The following is a 12,711-nucleotide window of genomic DNA, read 5'->3' on the forward strand; positions in this document are numbered from 1 at the left end:
AACTATGAGAGGGTCCTCAAAAAACTAAAAATAGAAGTACTGTATGATCCAGCAATCCCACTCCTGAGCATATATCTGTAGAAAACGCTAATTCAAAAAGATACATGCACCCCAATGTTCATTGCAGCACTATTTACAATAGCCAAGACATGGAACAAACCTAAATGTCCATCAACAGAGGAATGGATAAAGAAGATGTGGTACATATATACAGTGGAATACTACTCAGCCATAAAAAAGGAGTGAAATAATGCCATTTTCAGCAATGTGCATGGACCTAGAGATTATCATACTAAGTGAAGTAAGCCAGAAAGAGGAAGACAAATACCATATGACGTTACTTATATGTGGAATCTAAAATATGATACAAATGAATTTATTTACAAAACAACAGACTCACAGACGTAGAAAACAAACTTATGGTTACCCAAGGAGAAAGGGGGTGAGGGAGGGATAAATTAGGAGTTTGGAACTAGCAGATAAAAACTACTATATATAAGATAGATAAACAACAAGGTCCTACTGTATAACACAGGGAACTATATTTAATATTCTATAATAAACCATAATGGAAAAGAATATGAAAAAGTATATATGTGTATACATTTATATATATATGCTTATACAGAAGATAGAAGTGGAAAAGGAAAAAAAAGAATTTTCTCCATTTTTCTGGGAAAATTCCAAACCTAGGCAGAATTCTGAAGTGAGCATGTCATGTGAGACTTCTCCCCTTCTCTGAACACATTTTTCTTGTTTCTTTCTTTACTACAGACCTGGCACCCAGTGCCTTGTTGAATTAGACTGAAGTGCACAGTGGTGTGCTTGATGTAATGTGGCCAACAACCTCTTCCAGTAGATGATGCTAACCAGGAAGGGAGATGAATTTGCCCTGTCAGGCCTCTTCTTGGTGTGTTCTGTATGGACTGCCTCCCTCCTAGAGTAAATACATCAACTTAAAAGAGGAGCATAGAAGATTGCAGATGAAAAAACAGACAGTAATATACATGCTGTGAGCATTTGCGGGCAGCATCACATAGATAATGTAAGAGCAGAAGTCATGTTTTAAGAGATCTGAAAAGTATTCCAGAGAAGTTGGATGAAGTAACAAAATAAAGCATAAAGCTCTAAGAAAGAGGGAAATAATGTTAAAGATACAAAAACGGAGGATAAGTTGAGAATTCACAGAATATACTTGAAGAGAAGAAAAAATTTTTAATAGGGAATGAAATAAAAGAAGCCAGATAAATGAATGAGAATGTTTAAACAGGTTCCAGGTATTGATCATGTTATGTGTATGTTAGTTATACATGTTTCCTATGAACAGATGTATAGGACAATAGACACAGAGGGTTTTTTCCATGATTATATGAAAGTAAAAGGTGAAAATAAAGAAAGAACAATGGTGTGAATGAAAGAGGCTGTGTGTATCCACTTGCTTTATCTTCCCTCCTGGCTTAATGTAGGAGCCCACCTGGGCTAAGCTGCGAGCTTGGACTTGTGTTTCCTTGGCCCAAGAGGACTGGCACATATCAGCAGATGCCTCACCATAAAAGGGGCTTCACCACTCCAGTCTGTGTTTTTGTTTTTTTTTTTTCGATACGCGGGCCTCTCACTGTTGTGGCCTCTTCCGTTGCGGAGCACAGGCTCTGGATGCGCAGGCTCAGCGGCCATAGCTCACGGGCCCAGCCGCTCTGCGGCATGTGGGATCTTCCCGGACCGGGGCACGAACCCGTGTCCCCTGCATCGGCAGGCGGACTCTCAACCACTGCGCCACCTGGGAAACCCCAGTCTGTGTTTTATATATATATAAATTTGTTTATTTATTTTTGGCTTTGTTGAGTCTTCGTTGCTGCGCCCAGGCTTTCTCTAGTTTTGCGGCAAGGGGGGGCTGCTCTTCGTTGCAGTGCACAGGCTTCTCATTTTGGTGGCTTCTCTTGTGGCAGAGCACGGGCTGTAGGTGCACAGGCTTCAGTAGTTGTGGCGCATGGGCTCAGTAGTTGTGGCTCGCAGGCTCTAGAGCACGGGCTCAGTAGTTGTGGTGCATGAGCTTAGTTGCTCTGCAGCATGTGGGATCTTCCCGGACCAGGGCTCGAACCTGTGTGCCCTGCATTGGCAGGCGGATTCTTAACCACTGAGCCACCAGGGAAGTCCCACCACTCCAGTCTTGAGCACCTTGGAGTTCCTGCTTTCCCTTAGATTTTGACTGGGGCAAAATATGGTGAGTGAATCAAGCTACACGTTTCCTCTGCTGAAGGCTTTAAAAAAATAATAGGTAGAAAGTGTTCCACTGAAGAAAGACTTAAAAATGGAAAGGAACACCCAGGACATGGTGAAATGTTCTTCCATGAAAACAATAACAACACCTGAATAGGATAACCAGGAATTTTGTGTAGAAAGAAGTATCCAAGAATTAACCATAAAATTGATATATTCAAAGATGAAGTTAATGATCTTTAGGAGATACCAGCTGTAGATAATAGAATAACTAGGACAAGCTAGGAATATAACGTGAATTTATATAGCTGTTTAAGAGTCTCTCACCTACTGAGAGACTAAAAGCTAAACACAAAAGAGTACATACTGTGTGATTCCATTTGAATATGAAATTCTAGATTAAGGAAGATTTATCTGTAATGATGGAAATCAGATCAGTGGTTAGGAGTGGTGATTAACTGCAAAGGGGTACAGGGAATTCTCTGGGGATAAAGAAATGTTCTGTATCTTGATTAGGATGGTGGTAACAAGTGTATATTCATTTGTCCAAACTCTTTGACCTATACACATGGGTGCATTTTTAATGTAAATTTATGTCTCAGTTTTTTAAAAAAGATTAACAAAGTCTAAGATAATTTTTTCTTAGAAAGTTTTTCTTGGATGTCTTGTATTAATAAGAAATATATGGTTTTTAATGGTTTGTGAACCACAAATTATAAAACACAGCAGTCTAATTACTGGTGTCTCTTTTTCTGAGCATTTTTGAAGCAAAAGTAGAATACAAACTACTGGGAAGATGCTGATGTATTGTCCAGGGAGCAGGAACTGGTCTAAGAAGAATGAGGCCACCAAACACACTTCAAGAAACACTGCTGCATGGTTAAGGATCCGCCTGCCAATGCAGGGGACACAGGTTCGATCCCTGGTCCAGGAAGATCCCACATGCCGCAGAGCAACTAAGCCTGTGTGCCACAACTACTGAGCCTGTATTCTAGAGCCTGTGAGCCACAGCTACTGAGCCTGCGTGCCACAACTACTGAAGCCCGCGTGCCTAAAGCCTGTGCTCTGCAACAAGAGAAGCCACTGCAAGGAGAAGCCCACACACCACAACAAAGAGCAGCCCTTGCTTGCCGGAACTAGAGAAAGCCTGCACGCAGCAACGAAGACCCAATTCAGCCAAAAAAATAAACAAATAAATTAAAATAAATAAATTTATTTAAAACAAAAAAAAGAAACACTGCTGCAGCCCATCTAACTGTGGTGTACTGTGTGAAGCTCTGGTCCTCTGTGGGGCCAAATCTCTGTCCCTTTTGTATCTTGGTGAAAAATCCCATTGCTGATTTAAAAAAAAAAAAAAAAACTCAGATATTTGTCTATTTCTTTTTTTTTTTCTTTTTGCGGTACGCGGGCCTCTCACTGTTGTGGCCTCTCCCGTTGTGGAGCACAGGCTTCGGACGCGCAAGCTGAGCGGCCATGGCTCACGGGCCCAGCCGCTCCGCGACATGTGGGATCTTCCCGGACCGGGGCACGAACCCGTGTCCCCTGCATCGGCAAGCGGACTCTCAACCACTGCGCCACCAGGGAAGCCCCAACTTTTACATTTGTAATACCTAAATAGCAAAGAATGCTCATTATGATGGTGTTGAATAGTAGCTTTCTTTTTAAAGGTTGTCTTACTTTAAAAGATTATTCATACTCATGCTGAAAAGATATTATAATTAAAATATTATAAAATTAATATATCACTAGACCAGGATTAATATCTTGGAATAATACATCATCTACTTAGACTGTTGGGACAACATATCAGTTGTAGCTAAGCAATTCCGTTTACCAAAAGAAAGGGGGGAAATTCCTAAAATGTGTTCTGCATCAGCGTATCCCCTGCCAGCTCCCATTCTTCTGGTAATGGGTTGTAAGGCCCTAACAAGAAGAGTGGACTCACAGGAAAGCTGTCAGCAGTCAGACCCCAGGAGCACTGAGGCAGATGTCTCTTCCTTCTGATGACAGTACTACCTCTAATACTCCATGTCTGTGTCTCTGTTCAGAATACCCCCAGAGTTTGTTGGTGGTGCCACCCAGTACAAGGACCCCTACAGTGTAGCATTCTCACACCACTGGCTCACTCCCAGCTGGCCTATATTGATAGTTGCCTTTGGCCAGGATAGGTTTCCTGCCTCTGGTGGCCAGGTTGGCAGGTCAGTTGACACAAAGCTTAGCAGTGTGTGCAGAGGAGCTCCTGAGGAAGGAGCATTTGGTTTGGTAGAATCCTCTACAGAGACTTGATCTTTGCTAGGGCATCTTTTATGTTATCTACTAATTTTTTTAATGTCATCCCTCTCCCCGACCCCTCGCCAAACACACACACACACACACACACACACACACATTATAGCCTTAGTATTTTGCCCTCTTAGAGTTTTCAGACACTTCAGTATCTATCATCTCATTTTATCCTTCCAGGAATCCCTTGAAGATAGGATAAGCATTGTCCCATTGATAATGGGACAGATGGACCAAGTACTGACATCTAGCTAGTGACATCCTGGGAACAACACAGAAAGTTGCTGACTGCAAACCAGTCCCTTTTTCCACCATAAAAGTTTCCATCTGTTTGCCTATTTCTTCTCTATTAGCCCTCCCAGGATGTACATTTAATCTCTTATTTCCTAAGGTGAGAGTTACTTTACCAAGCCAGATTTGTCTGGTGAGGGGTATTTCTAAAGGACTGAAGGATAGTCATCTAAGTCTTGACTGTAGGAAGAGTCATTAAGTGAAGCCCTGTCAGCAGTATGGAAGAGTTATGTTTTGGCAGCTGTAATTTTCTTATAGCTGTACAATATATGTGCTAGATATATTTAGTAAAGTACTGCTTAACTCCTTCCTTCTCTTCCAAGAATGTCTGAGTGTAAGAAAAAGGAAATTATATATTTGAATAAAAGCACTTGCAGAAAATGGTTGAATGTTCAAAACTAAATATTATCCATTATTTATGCTTGGAATTCCTTAGGCGTTTCCATGGGATGAAGTAGGTCTTTACAGTTCCTGGTATAAGTTATTAGAAGTTGGAAATTAAAGTAATAATAACGCTGAGGCTTCAGATACAACCAGTCAGTATCTCAATGTTGTCTATAATATAAATATACTCTTCCAGGAACCAACAAGGACACAAAAGATCTGCAAACACATTTGTAATGTACCTTGTATAAATAAAAGTAGAAGCATTTTGTTTGGAGGAGTTTAGTTTTGTTTTGATTTTGGCAGTAGTCATAGTTGTAATCCAGTTACCATTATGTGGTCTTGATAATCAAGACTGGTAGTTGCTCTTTATTTTGTAATGAATCAAAATGACAAGGAAAGTTCAAGCATGAAGGTATGATGAGCCACTTTATTACTATAGCTCATCACCTAAACAACGGGGCAACCTCCATTCATGGAATTTTAACTGTGTAGTGATCAGTAGGTAGTAGCAATCTAATTGACAAAAATAGTCCCCTTTTTAGTGTTTAAACAATATTTGCTGTTTTTTTATTATAAAGACTAGAGCATATGAGCCAAGGGCACTGGCTTTGGAGTTGGAGAGGCCTTGACTCCCATACATACTTGGTCAGTCATGGCTATGTGACCAAAACTCTAAGTTTTGGTTTCCTTATCTATAAAATGGGGGAGATGTTATGGTACCTATAGAAATTTTATGTAAGAATTAAATAAAATAAAGCCAGTAAAATGCTTAGAACAAGGCCTGATTTTTTTTTTTTTTTTTTGGCCGTGCCACGCAGCTTGCAAGATCTCAGTTCCCTGACTAGGTGTTGAACCCCTGCCCCCGGCAATGGAAGCACAGAGTCTTAACCACTGGACCGCCAGGGAATTCTCCTGAGTCTGATTTAATAAAGTGTTTTTTAAAAAAAAAAGAAGAAAATCAAAATGGCTAGTAAACCACAAGTCATTATTAACATTTTGATATGTTGGCTTTCAGGCTTTTTTCTGCTACACACACACATACACACAAACACACACACACACACACCTATATGTACACATACATTTCCATATATAATCCACCTTTTTTTTAACCCTTTGCAAAATCGGGATCATATTTTATATACAATTTATATCCTGCTTAATTTTCCCATATATCTTTATTAAAATTTAAAATTTATTGAAAACAGGTTTTCATGACCAAATAATATTGTAACATATGACTCTATATAATTATTTAATCATTATCTCCTTGTGAGACATCTAAGTTATTGCCAATATTTTACCATATTATTACTTTAAAGATTAAAGAGTTTTTAAAATCTTAACATTTTTTTTCCTTTTTACTTCTTTGATGTTGAACATTTTCATTTATTGATGTTTATTGATTATTGGCATTATTTCAGTGAAATAATGCCAGTACCTCTCTGTGAATACCTTTTTGTAAAGCTTTTTAGGTAGGATCTCAAGCTTCTGGAGTAGTGCCAGGTACATAATAAGTACTGAATAAATATTTATGGCATGATTAATTAATTAATGGCATGGATATTAACCCTGTCTATCATATTTGTTTCAAGCCTTAAGGAAAAATTTGCCTTTGTACATGCACAAAGATAATGCTATCTTGGTTTTTAGTCTTTATAACCTAATTTTTTCCCATTCTTTTCTTTCCCCACAGTTCATCCATGAGCTCGGATTTCCCACATTACAACTTCAGGATGCCTAATATTGGATTCCAGAATCTGCCACTCAACATATATATTGTGGTTTTTGGCACTGCTATATTTGTCTTCATCCTTAGTTTACTCTTCTGTTGCTACTTGATTAGGTAATCAATTTTCATTCTGTGTTGCTTCAATATATGTTAAGCAATCAATAATAAATCAACTTCCTGCCCTTAGGATAAAATGTTTTATACATATGATAATTAGCAAATTTTCTAAAATTAAGGTGGCTTAACATTTTAACCTTCTGTGAGTTACTAATCAGTAAAACACCTTTATTCAGTCTTCAGTTTTATCTGCTGAGGAGATATTTTGCACTAGAGGAGAAAATTGTCCACATTTGTTTTCCTAACGTATTAGAACCTAACCTAATAACACTTACGTTATTGTCCCCAAGATTTAATCTACTTTAACAGAAATTTCAAGATTGCTTTTCAGGAGGGTGTTAGCTACAGTCATTAGGGATCAGAAAACAATGTCCAAACAAGATACAAGACTTTAAACAGATTTTTGTGGTTTCTCAAGAATATCTGAAGCTTCCATTTGCTGGTGAATTGGTCAGGTGTACAGGTGATTGATTATCTGCATAAAACACTATTCGACAAGCTCTGTAGCACATGTACAGACAAGTGATAAAGGATAAAATACCCACTAGAACGAGTAATTGATTTGGCCAGTAAACTTTCATGGTTGACTGACTCATAATTGTTTAAGCAAGCATTTTTCTCTTTCTAAGGTTTTTTTTTTCCTTAGTTATATATATACATATATCCCCATATCTCTTCCCTCTTGCGTCTCCCTCCCTCCCACCCTCCATATCCTACCCCTCCAGGTGGTCACAAAGCACCGAGCTGATCTCCCTGTGCTATGTGGCTGCTTCCCACTAGCTATCTACCTTAGGTTTGGTAGTGTATATATGTCCATGCCTCTCTCTCGCTCTGTCACAGGTTACCCTTCCCCCTCCCCATATCCTCAAGTCCATTCTCTAGTAGGTCTGTGTCTTTATTCCTGTCTTACTCCTAGGTTCTTCATGACATTGTTTTTTCTTAAATTCCATATATATGTGTTAGCATACGGTATTTGTCGTTCTCTTTCTGACTTACTTCACTCTGTACGACAGACTCTGGGTCTATCCACCTCATTACAAATAGCTCAATTTCGTTTCTTTTTATGGCAGAGTAATATTCCATTGTATATATGTGCCACATCTTCTTTATCCATTCATCTGATGATGGACACTTAGGTTGTTTCCATCTCCAGGCTATTGTAAATAGAGCTGCCTTGAACATTTTGGTACATGACTCTTTTTGAATTATGGTTTTCTGAGGTTATATGCCCAGTAGTGGGATTGCTGGGTCATATGGTAGTTCTATTTGTAGTTTTTTAAGGAACCTCCATACTGTTCTCCATAGTGGCTGTACCAATTCACATTCCCACCAGCAGTGCAGGAGTGTTCCCTTTTCTCCACACCTTCTCCAGTATTTATTGTTTCTAGATTTTTTGATGATGGCCATTCTGACTGGTGTGAGATGATATCTCATGTAGTTTTGATTTGCATTTCTCTAATGATTAATGATGTTGAGCATTCTTTCATGTGTTTGTTGGCAGTCTGTATATCTTCTTTGGAGAAATGTCTATTTAGGTCTTCTGCCCGTTTTTGGATTGGGTTGTTTGTTTTTTTGTTATTGAGCTGCATGAGCTGCTGGTAAATTTTGGAAATTAATCCTTTGTCAGTTGCTTCATTTGAAAATATTTTCTCCCATTCTGAGGGTTGTCTTTTGGTCTTGTTTATGGTTTCCTTTGCTGTGCAAAAGCTCTGAAGGTTCATTAGGTCCCATTCGTTTATTTTTGTTTTTATTTCCATTTATCTAGGAGGTGGGTCAAAAAGGATCTTGCTGTGATTTATGTCATAGAGTGTTCTGCCTATGTTTTCCTCTAAGAGTTTGATAGTTTCTAGCCTTACATTTAGGTTTTTAATCCATTTTGAGCTTATTTTTGTGTATGGTTTTAGGGAGTGATCTAATCTCATACTTTTACATGTACCTGTCCAGTTTTCCCAGCACCACTTATTGAAGAGGCTGTCCTTTCTCCACTGTACACTCCTGCCTCCTTTATCAAAGATAAGGTGACCATATATGTGTGGGTTTATCTCTGGGCTTTCTATCCTGTTCCATTGATCTATATTTCTGTTTTTGTGCTAGTACCATACTGTCTTGATTACTGTAGCTTTGTAGTATAGTCTGAAGTCAGGGAGCCTGATTCCTCCATCTCCGTTTTTCGTTCTCAAGATTGCTTTGGCTATTCGGGGTCTTTTGTGTTTCCATACAAATTGTGAATTTTTTTGTTCTAGTTCTGTGAAAAATGCCAGTGGTAGTTAGATACGGATTGCATTGAATCTGTAGATTGCTTTGGGTAGTAGAGTCATTTTCACAGTGTTAATTCTTCCAATCCAAGAACATGGTATATCTCTCCATCTATTTGTATCATCTTTAATTTCTTTCATCAGTGTCTTATAATTTTCTGCTTACAGGTCTTTTGTCTCCTTAGGTAGGTTTATTCCTAGATATTTTATTCTTTTGGCTGCAATGGTAAATGGGAGTGTTTTCTTGATTTCACTTTCAGATTTTTCACCATTAGTGTATAGGAATGCCAGAGATTTCTGTGCATTAATTTTGTATCCTGCTACTTTACCAAATTCATTGATTAGCTCTAGTAGTTTTCTGGTGGCATCTTTAGGATTCTCTATGTATAGTATCATGTCATCTCAAACAGTGACAGCTTTACTTCTTTTCCGATTTGGATTCCTTTTATTTCTTTTTCTTCTCTGATTGCTGTGGCTAAAACTTACAAAACTATGTGGAATAATAGTGGTGAGAATGGGCAACCTTGTCTTGTTCCTGATCTTAGTGGAAATGCTTTCAGTTTTTCACCATTGAGGACGATGTTGGCTGTGGGTTTGTCATATATGGCCTTTATTATGTTGAGGAAAGTTCCCTCTATGCCTACTTTCTGCAGGGCTTTTAGCATAAATGGGTTTGAATTTTGTCGAAAGCTTTTTCTGCATCTATTGAGATGATCATATGGTTTTTCTCCTTCAATTTGTTAATATGGTGTATCACGTTGATTGATTTGCATATATTGAAGAATCCTTGCATTCCTGGAATAAACCCCACTTGATCATGGTGTACGATCCTTTTAATGTGCTGTTGGATTCTGCTTGCTAGTATTTTGTTGAGGATTTTTGCATCTATGTTCATCAGTGATATTGGCCTGTAGTTTTCTTTCTTTGTGACATCCTTGTCTGGTTTTGGTATCAGGGTGATGGTGGACTCGTAGAATGAGTTTGGGAATGTTCCTCCCTCTGCTATATTTTGGAAGAGTTTGAGAAGGATAGGTGTTTGCTATTCTCTAAATGTTTGATAGAATTCACCTGTGAAGCCATCTGGTCCTGGGCTTTTGTTTGTTGTCAGATTTTTAATCACAGTTTCAATTTCAGTGCTTGTGATTGGTCTGTTCATATTTTCTATTTCTTCCTGATTCAGTCTTGGCAGGTTGTACATTTCTAAGAATTTGTCCATTTCTTCCAGGTTGTCCATTTTATTGGCATAGAGTTGCTTGTAGTAATCTCTCATGATCTTTTGTATTTCTGCAGTGTCAGTTGTTACTTCTCCTTTTTCATTTCTAATTCTATTGATTTGAGTCTTCTCCCTTTTTTTCTTGCTGAGCCTGGCTAATGGTTTATCACTTTTGTTTATCTTCTCAAAGAACCAGCTTTTAGTTTTATTGATCTTTGCTATTGTTTCCTTCATTTCTTTTTCATTTATTTCTGATCTGATTTTTATGATTCTTTCCTTCTGCTAACTTTGGGGGGTTTTTGTTCTTCTTTCTCTAATTGCTTTAGGTGCAAGGTTAAGTTGTTTATTCAAGATGTTTCCTGTTTCTTGAGGTAGGATTGTATTGCTATAAACTTCGCTCTTAGAACTGCTTTTGCTGCATCCCATAGGTTTTGGGTCATCGTGTCTCCGTTGTCATTTGTTTCTAGGTATTTTTTTATTTCCTCTTTGATTTCTTCAGTGATCACTTCGTTATTAGGTAGTGTATTGTTTAGCCTCCATGTGTTTGTATTTTTTACAGATCTTTTCCTGTAATTGATATCTAGTCTCATAACGTTGTGGTCAGAAAAGATACTTGATACGATTTCAATTTTATTAAATTTACCAAGGCTTGATTTGTGACCCAAGATATGATCTATCCTGGAGAATGTTCCATGAGCACTTGAGAAAAATGTGTATTCTGTTGTTTTGGGATGGAATGTTCTATAAATATCAATTAAGTGCATCTTGTTTAATGTATCATTTAAAGCTTGTGTTTCCTTATTTATTTTCATTTTGGATGATCTGCCCATTGGTGAAAGTGGGGTGTTAAAGTCCCCTGCTATGAATGTGTTACTGTCGATTTCCCCTTTTTTGGCTGTTAGTACTTGCCTTGTGTATTGAGGTGCTCCTATGTTGGGTGCATAAATATTTACAATTGTTATATCTTCTTCTTGGATCGATCCCTCGATCATTATGTAGTGTCCTTCTTTGTCTCTTCTAATAGTCTTTATTTTAAAGTCTGTTTTGTCTGATATGAGAATTGCTACTCCAGCTTTCTTTTGGTTTCCATTTGCATGGAATATCTTTTTCCATCCCTTTACTTTCAGTCTGTATGTGTCTCTAGGTCTGAAGTGGGTCTCTTGTAGATAGCATATATATGGGTCTTTTTTTTGTATCCATTCAGCCAATCTGTGTCTTTTGGTGGGAGCATTTAGTCCATTTACATTTAAGGTAATTATCGATATGTATGTTCCTATTCCCATTTTCTTAATTGTTTTGGGTTCATTACTGTAGGTCTTTTCCTTCTCTTGTGTTTCTTGCCTAGAGAAGTTCCTTTAGCATTTGTTGTAAAGCTGGTTTGGTGGTGCTGAACTCTCTCAGCTTTTGCTTGTCTGTAAAGGTTTTAATTTCTCCATCAAATCTGAATGAGATCCTTGCTGGGTAGAGTAATCTTGGGTGCAGGTTTTTCTCCTTCATCACTTTAAATATGTCCTGCCAGTCCCTTCTGGCTCACAGAGTTTCTGCTGAAAGATCAGCTGTTAACCTTATGGGGATTCCCTTGTGTGTTATTTGTTGTTTTTCCCTTGCTGCTTTTAATATGTTTTCTTTGTATTTAATTTTTGACATTTTGTTTAATATGTGTCTTGGCATATTTCTCCTTGGATTTATCCTGTATGGGACTCTGTGCTTCCTGGACTTGATTAACTTGATTAACTCCTTTCCCATATTAGGGAAGGTTTCAACTATAATCTCTTCAAATATTTTCACAGTCCCTTTCTTTTTCTCTTCTTCTTCTGGAACCCCTATAATTCGAATGTTGGTGCCTTTAATGTTGTCCCAGAGTCTCTAAGACTGTCCTTAGTTCTTTTCATTCTTTTCTCTTTATTCTGGTCTGCAGTAGTTATTTCCACTATTTTATCTTCCAGGTCACTTATCCGTTCTTCTGCCTCAGTTATTCTGCTATTGATCCCATCTAGAGTATTTTTAATTTTATTTATTGTGTTGTACATCATTGTTTGTTTCATCTTTAGTTCTTCTAGGTCCTTGTTAAATGTTTGTTGCATTTTGTCTATTATATTTCCAAGATTTTGGATCATCTTTACTATCATTATTCTGAGTTCTTTTTCAGGTAGACTGCCTATTTCCTCTTCATTTGTTAGGTCTGATGGGTTTTTATCTTGCTCCTTCATCTGCTG

The 12,711-nt window shown here is 37.9% G+C and overlaps 1 protein-coding gene across 7 annotated transcripts in view; it reads left to right on the forward strand.

The window, feature by feature from the left end:
- The window catches only part of RNF24 (ring finger protein 24), a 134,183-nt gene that overhangs the window by 85,534 nt on the left and 35,938 nt on the right, over positions 1–12,711 (forward strand). For 6 of the 7 annotated variants that reach the window (XM_089896616.1, XM_022592926.2, XM_089896612.1 and 3 more), the window contains one exon: positions 6,875–7,024. The exons of the other annotated variant lie outside the window; for it this stretch is intronic. In XM_089896616.1, the coding sequence (XP_089752742.1) occupies positions 6,882–7,024 (143 nt within the window). In that variant the 5' untranslated portion in view covers positions 6,875–6,881. The remainder of the gene's footprint in view (positions 1–6,874; positions 7,025–12,711) is intronic. 7 annotated transcript variants of the gene reach the window in all.

This window comes from Delphinapterus leucas, chromosome 15 (genome assembly GCF_059928025.1).
Source record: "Delphinapterus leucas isolate spDelLeu-1000000601 "Yukka" chromosome 15, BTC_Dleu_Yukka2, whole genome shotgun sequence".
NCBI lineage: Eukaryota > Metazoa > Chordata > Mammalia > Artiodactyla > Monodontidae > Delphinapterus > Delphinapterus leucas.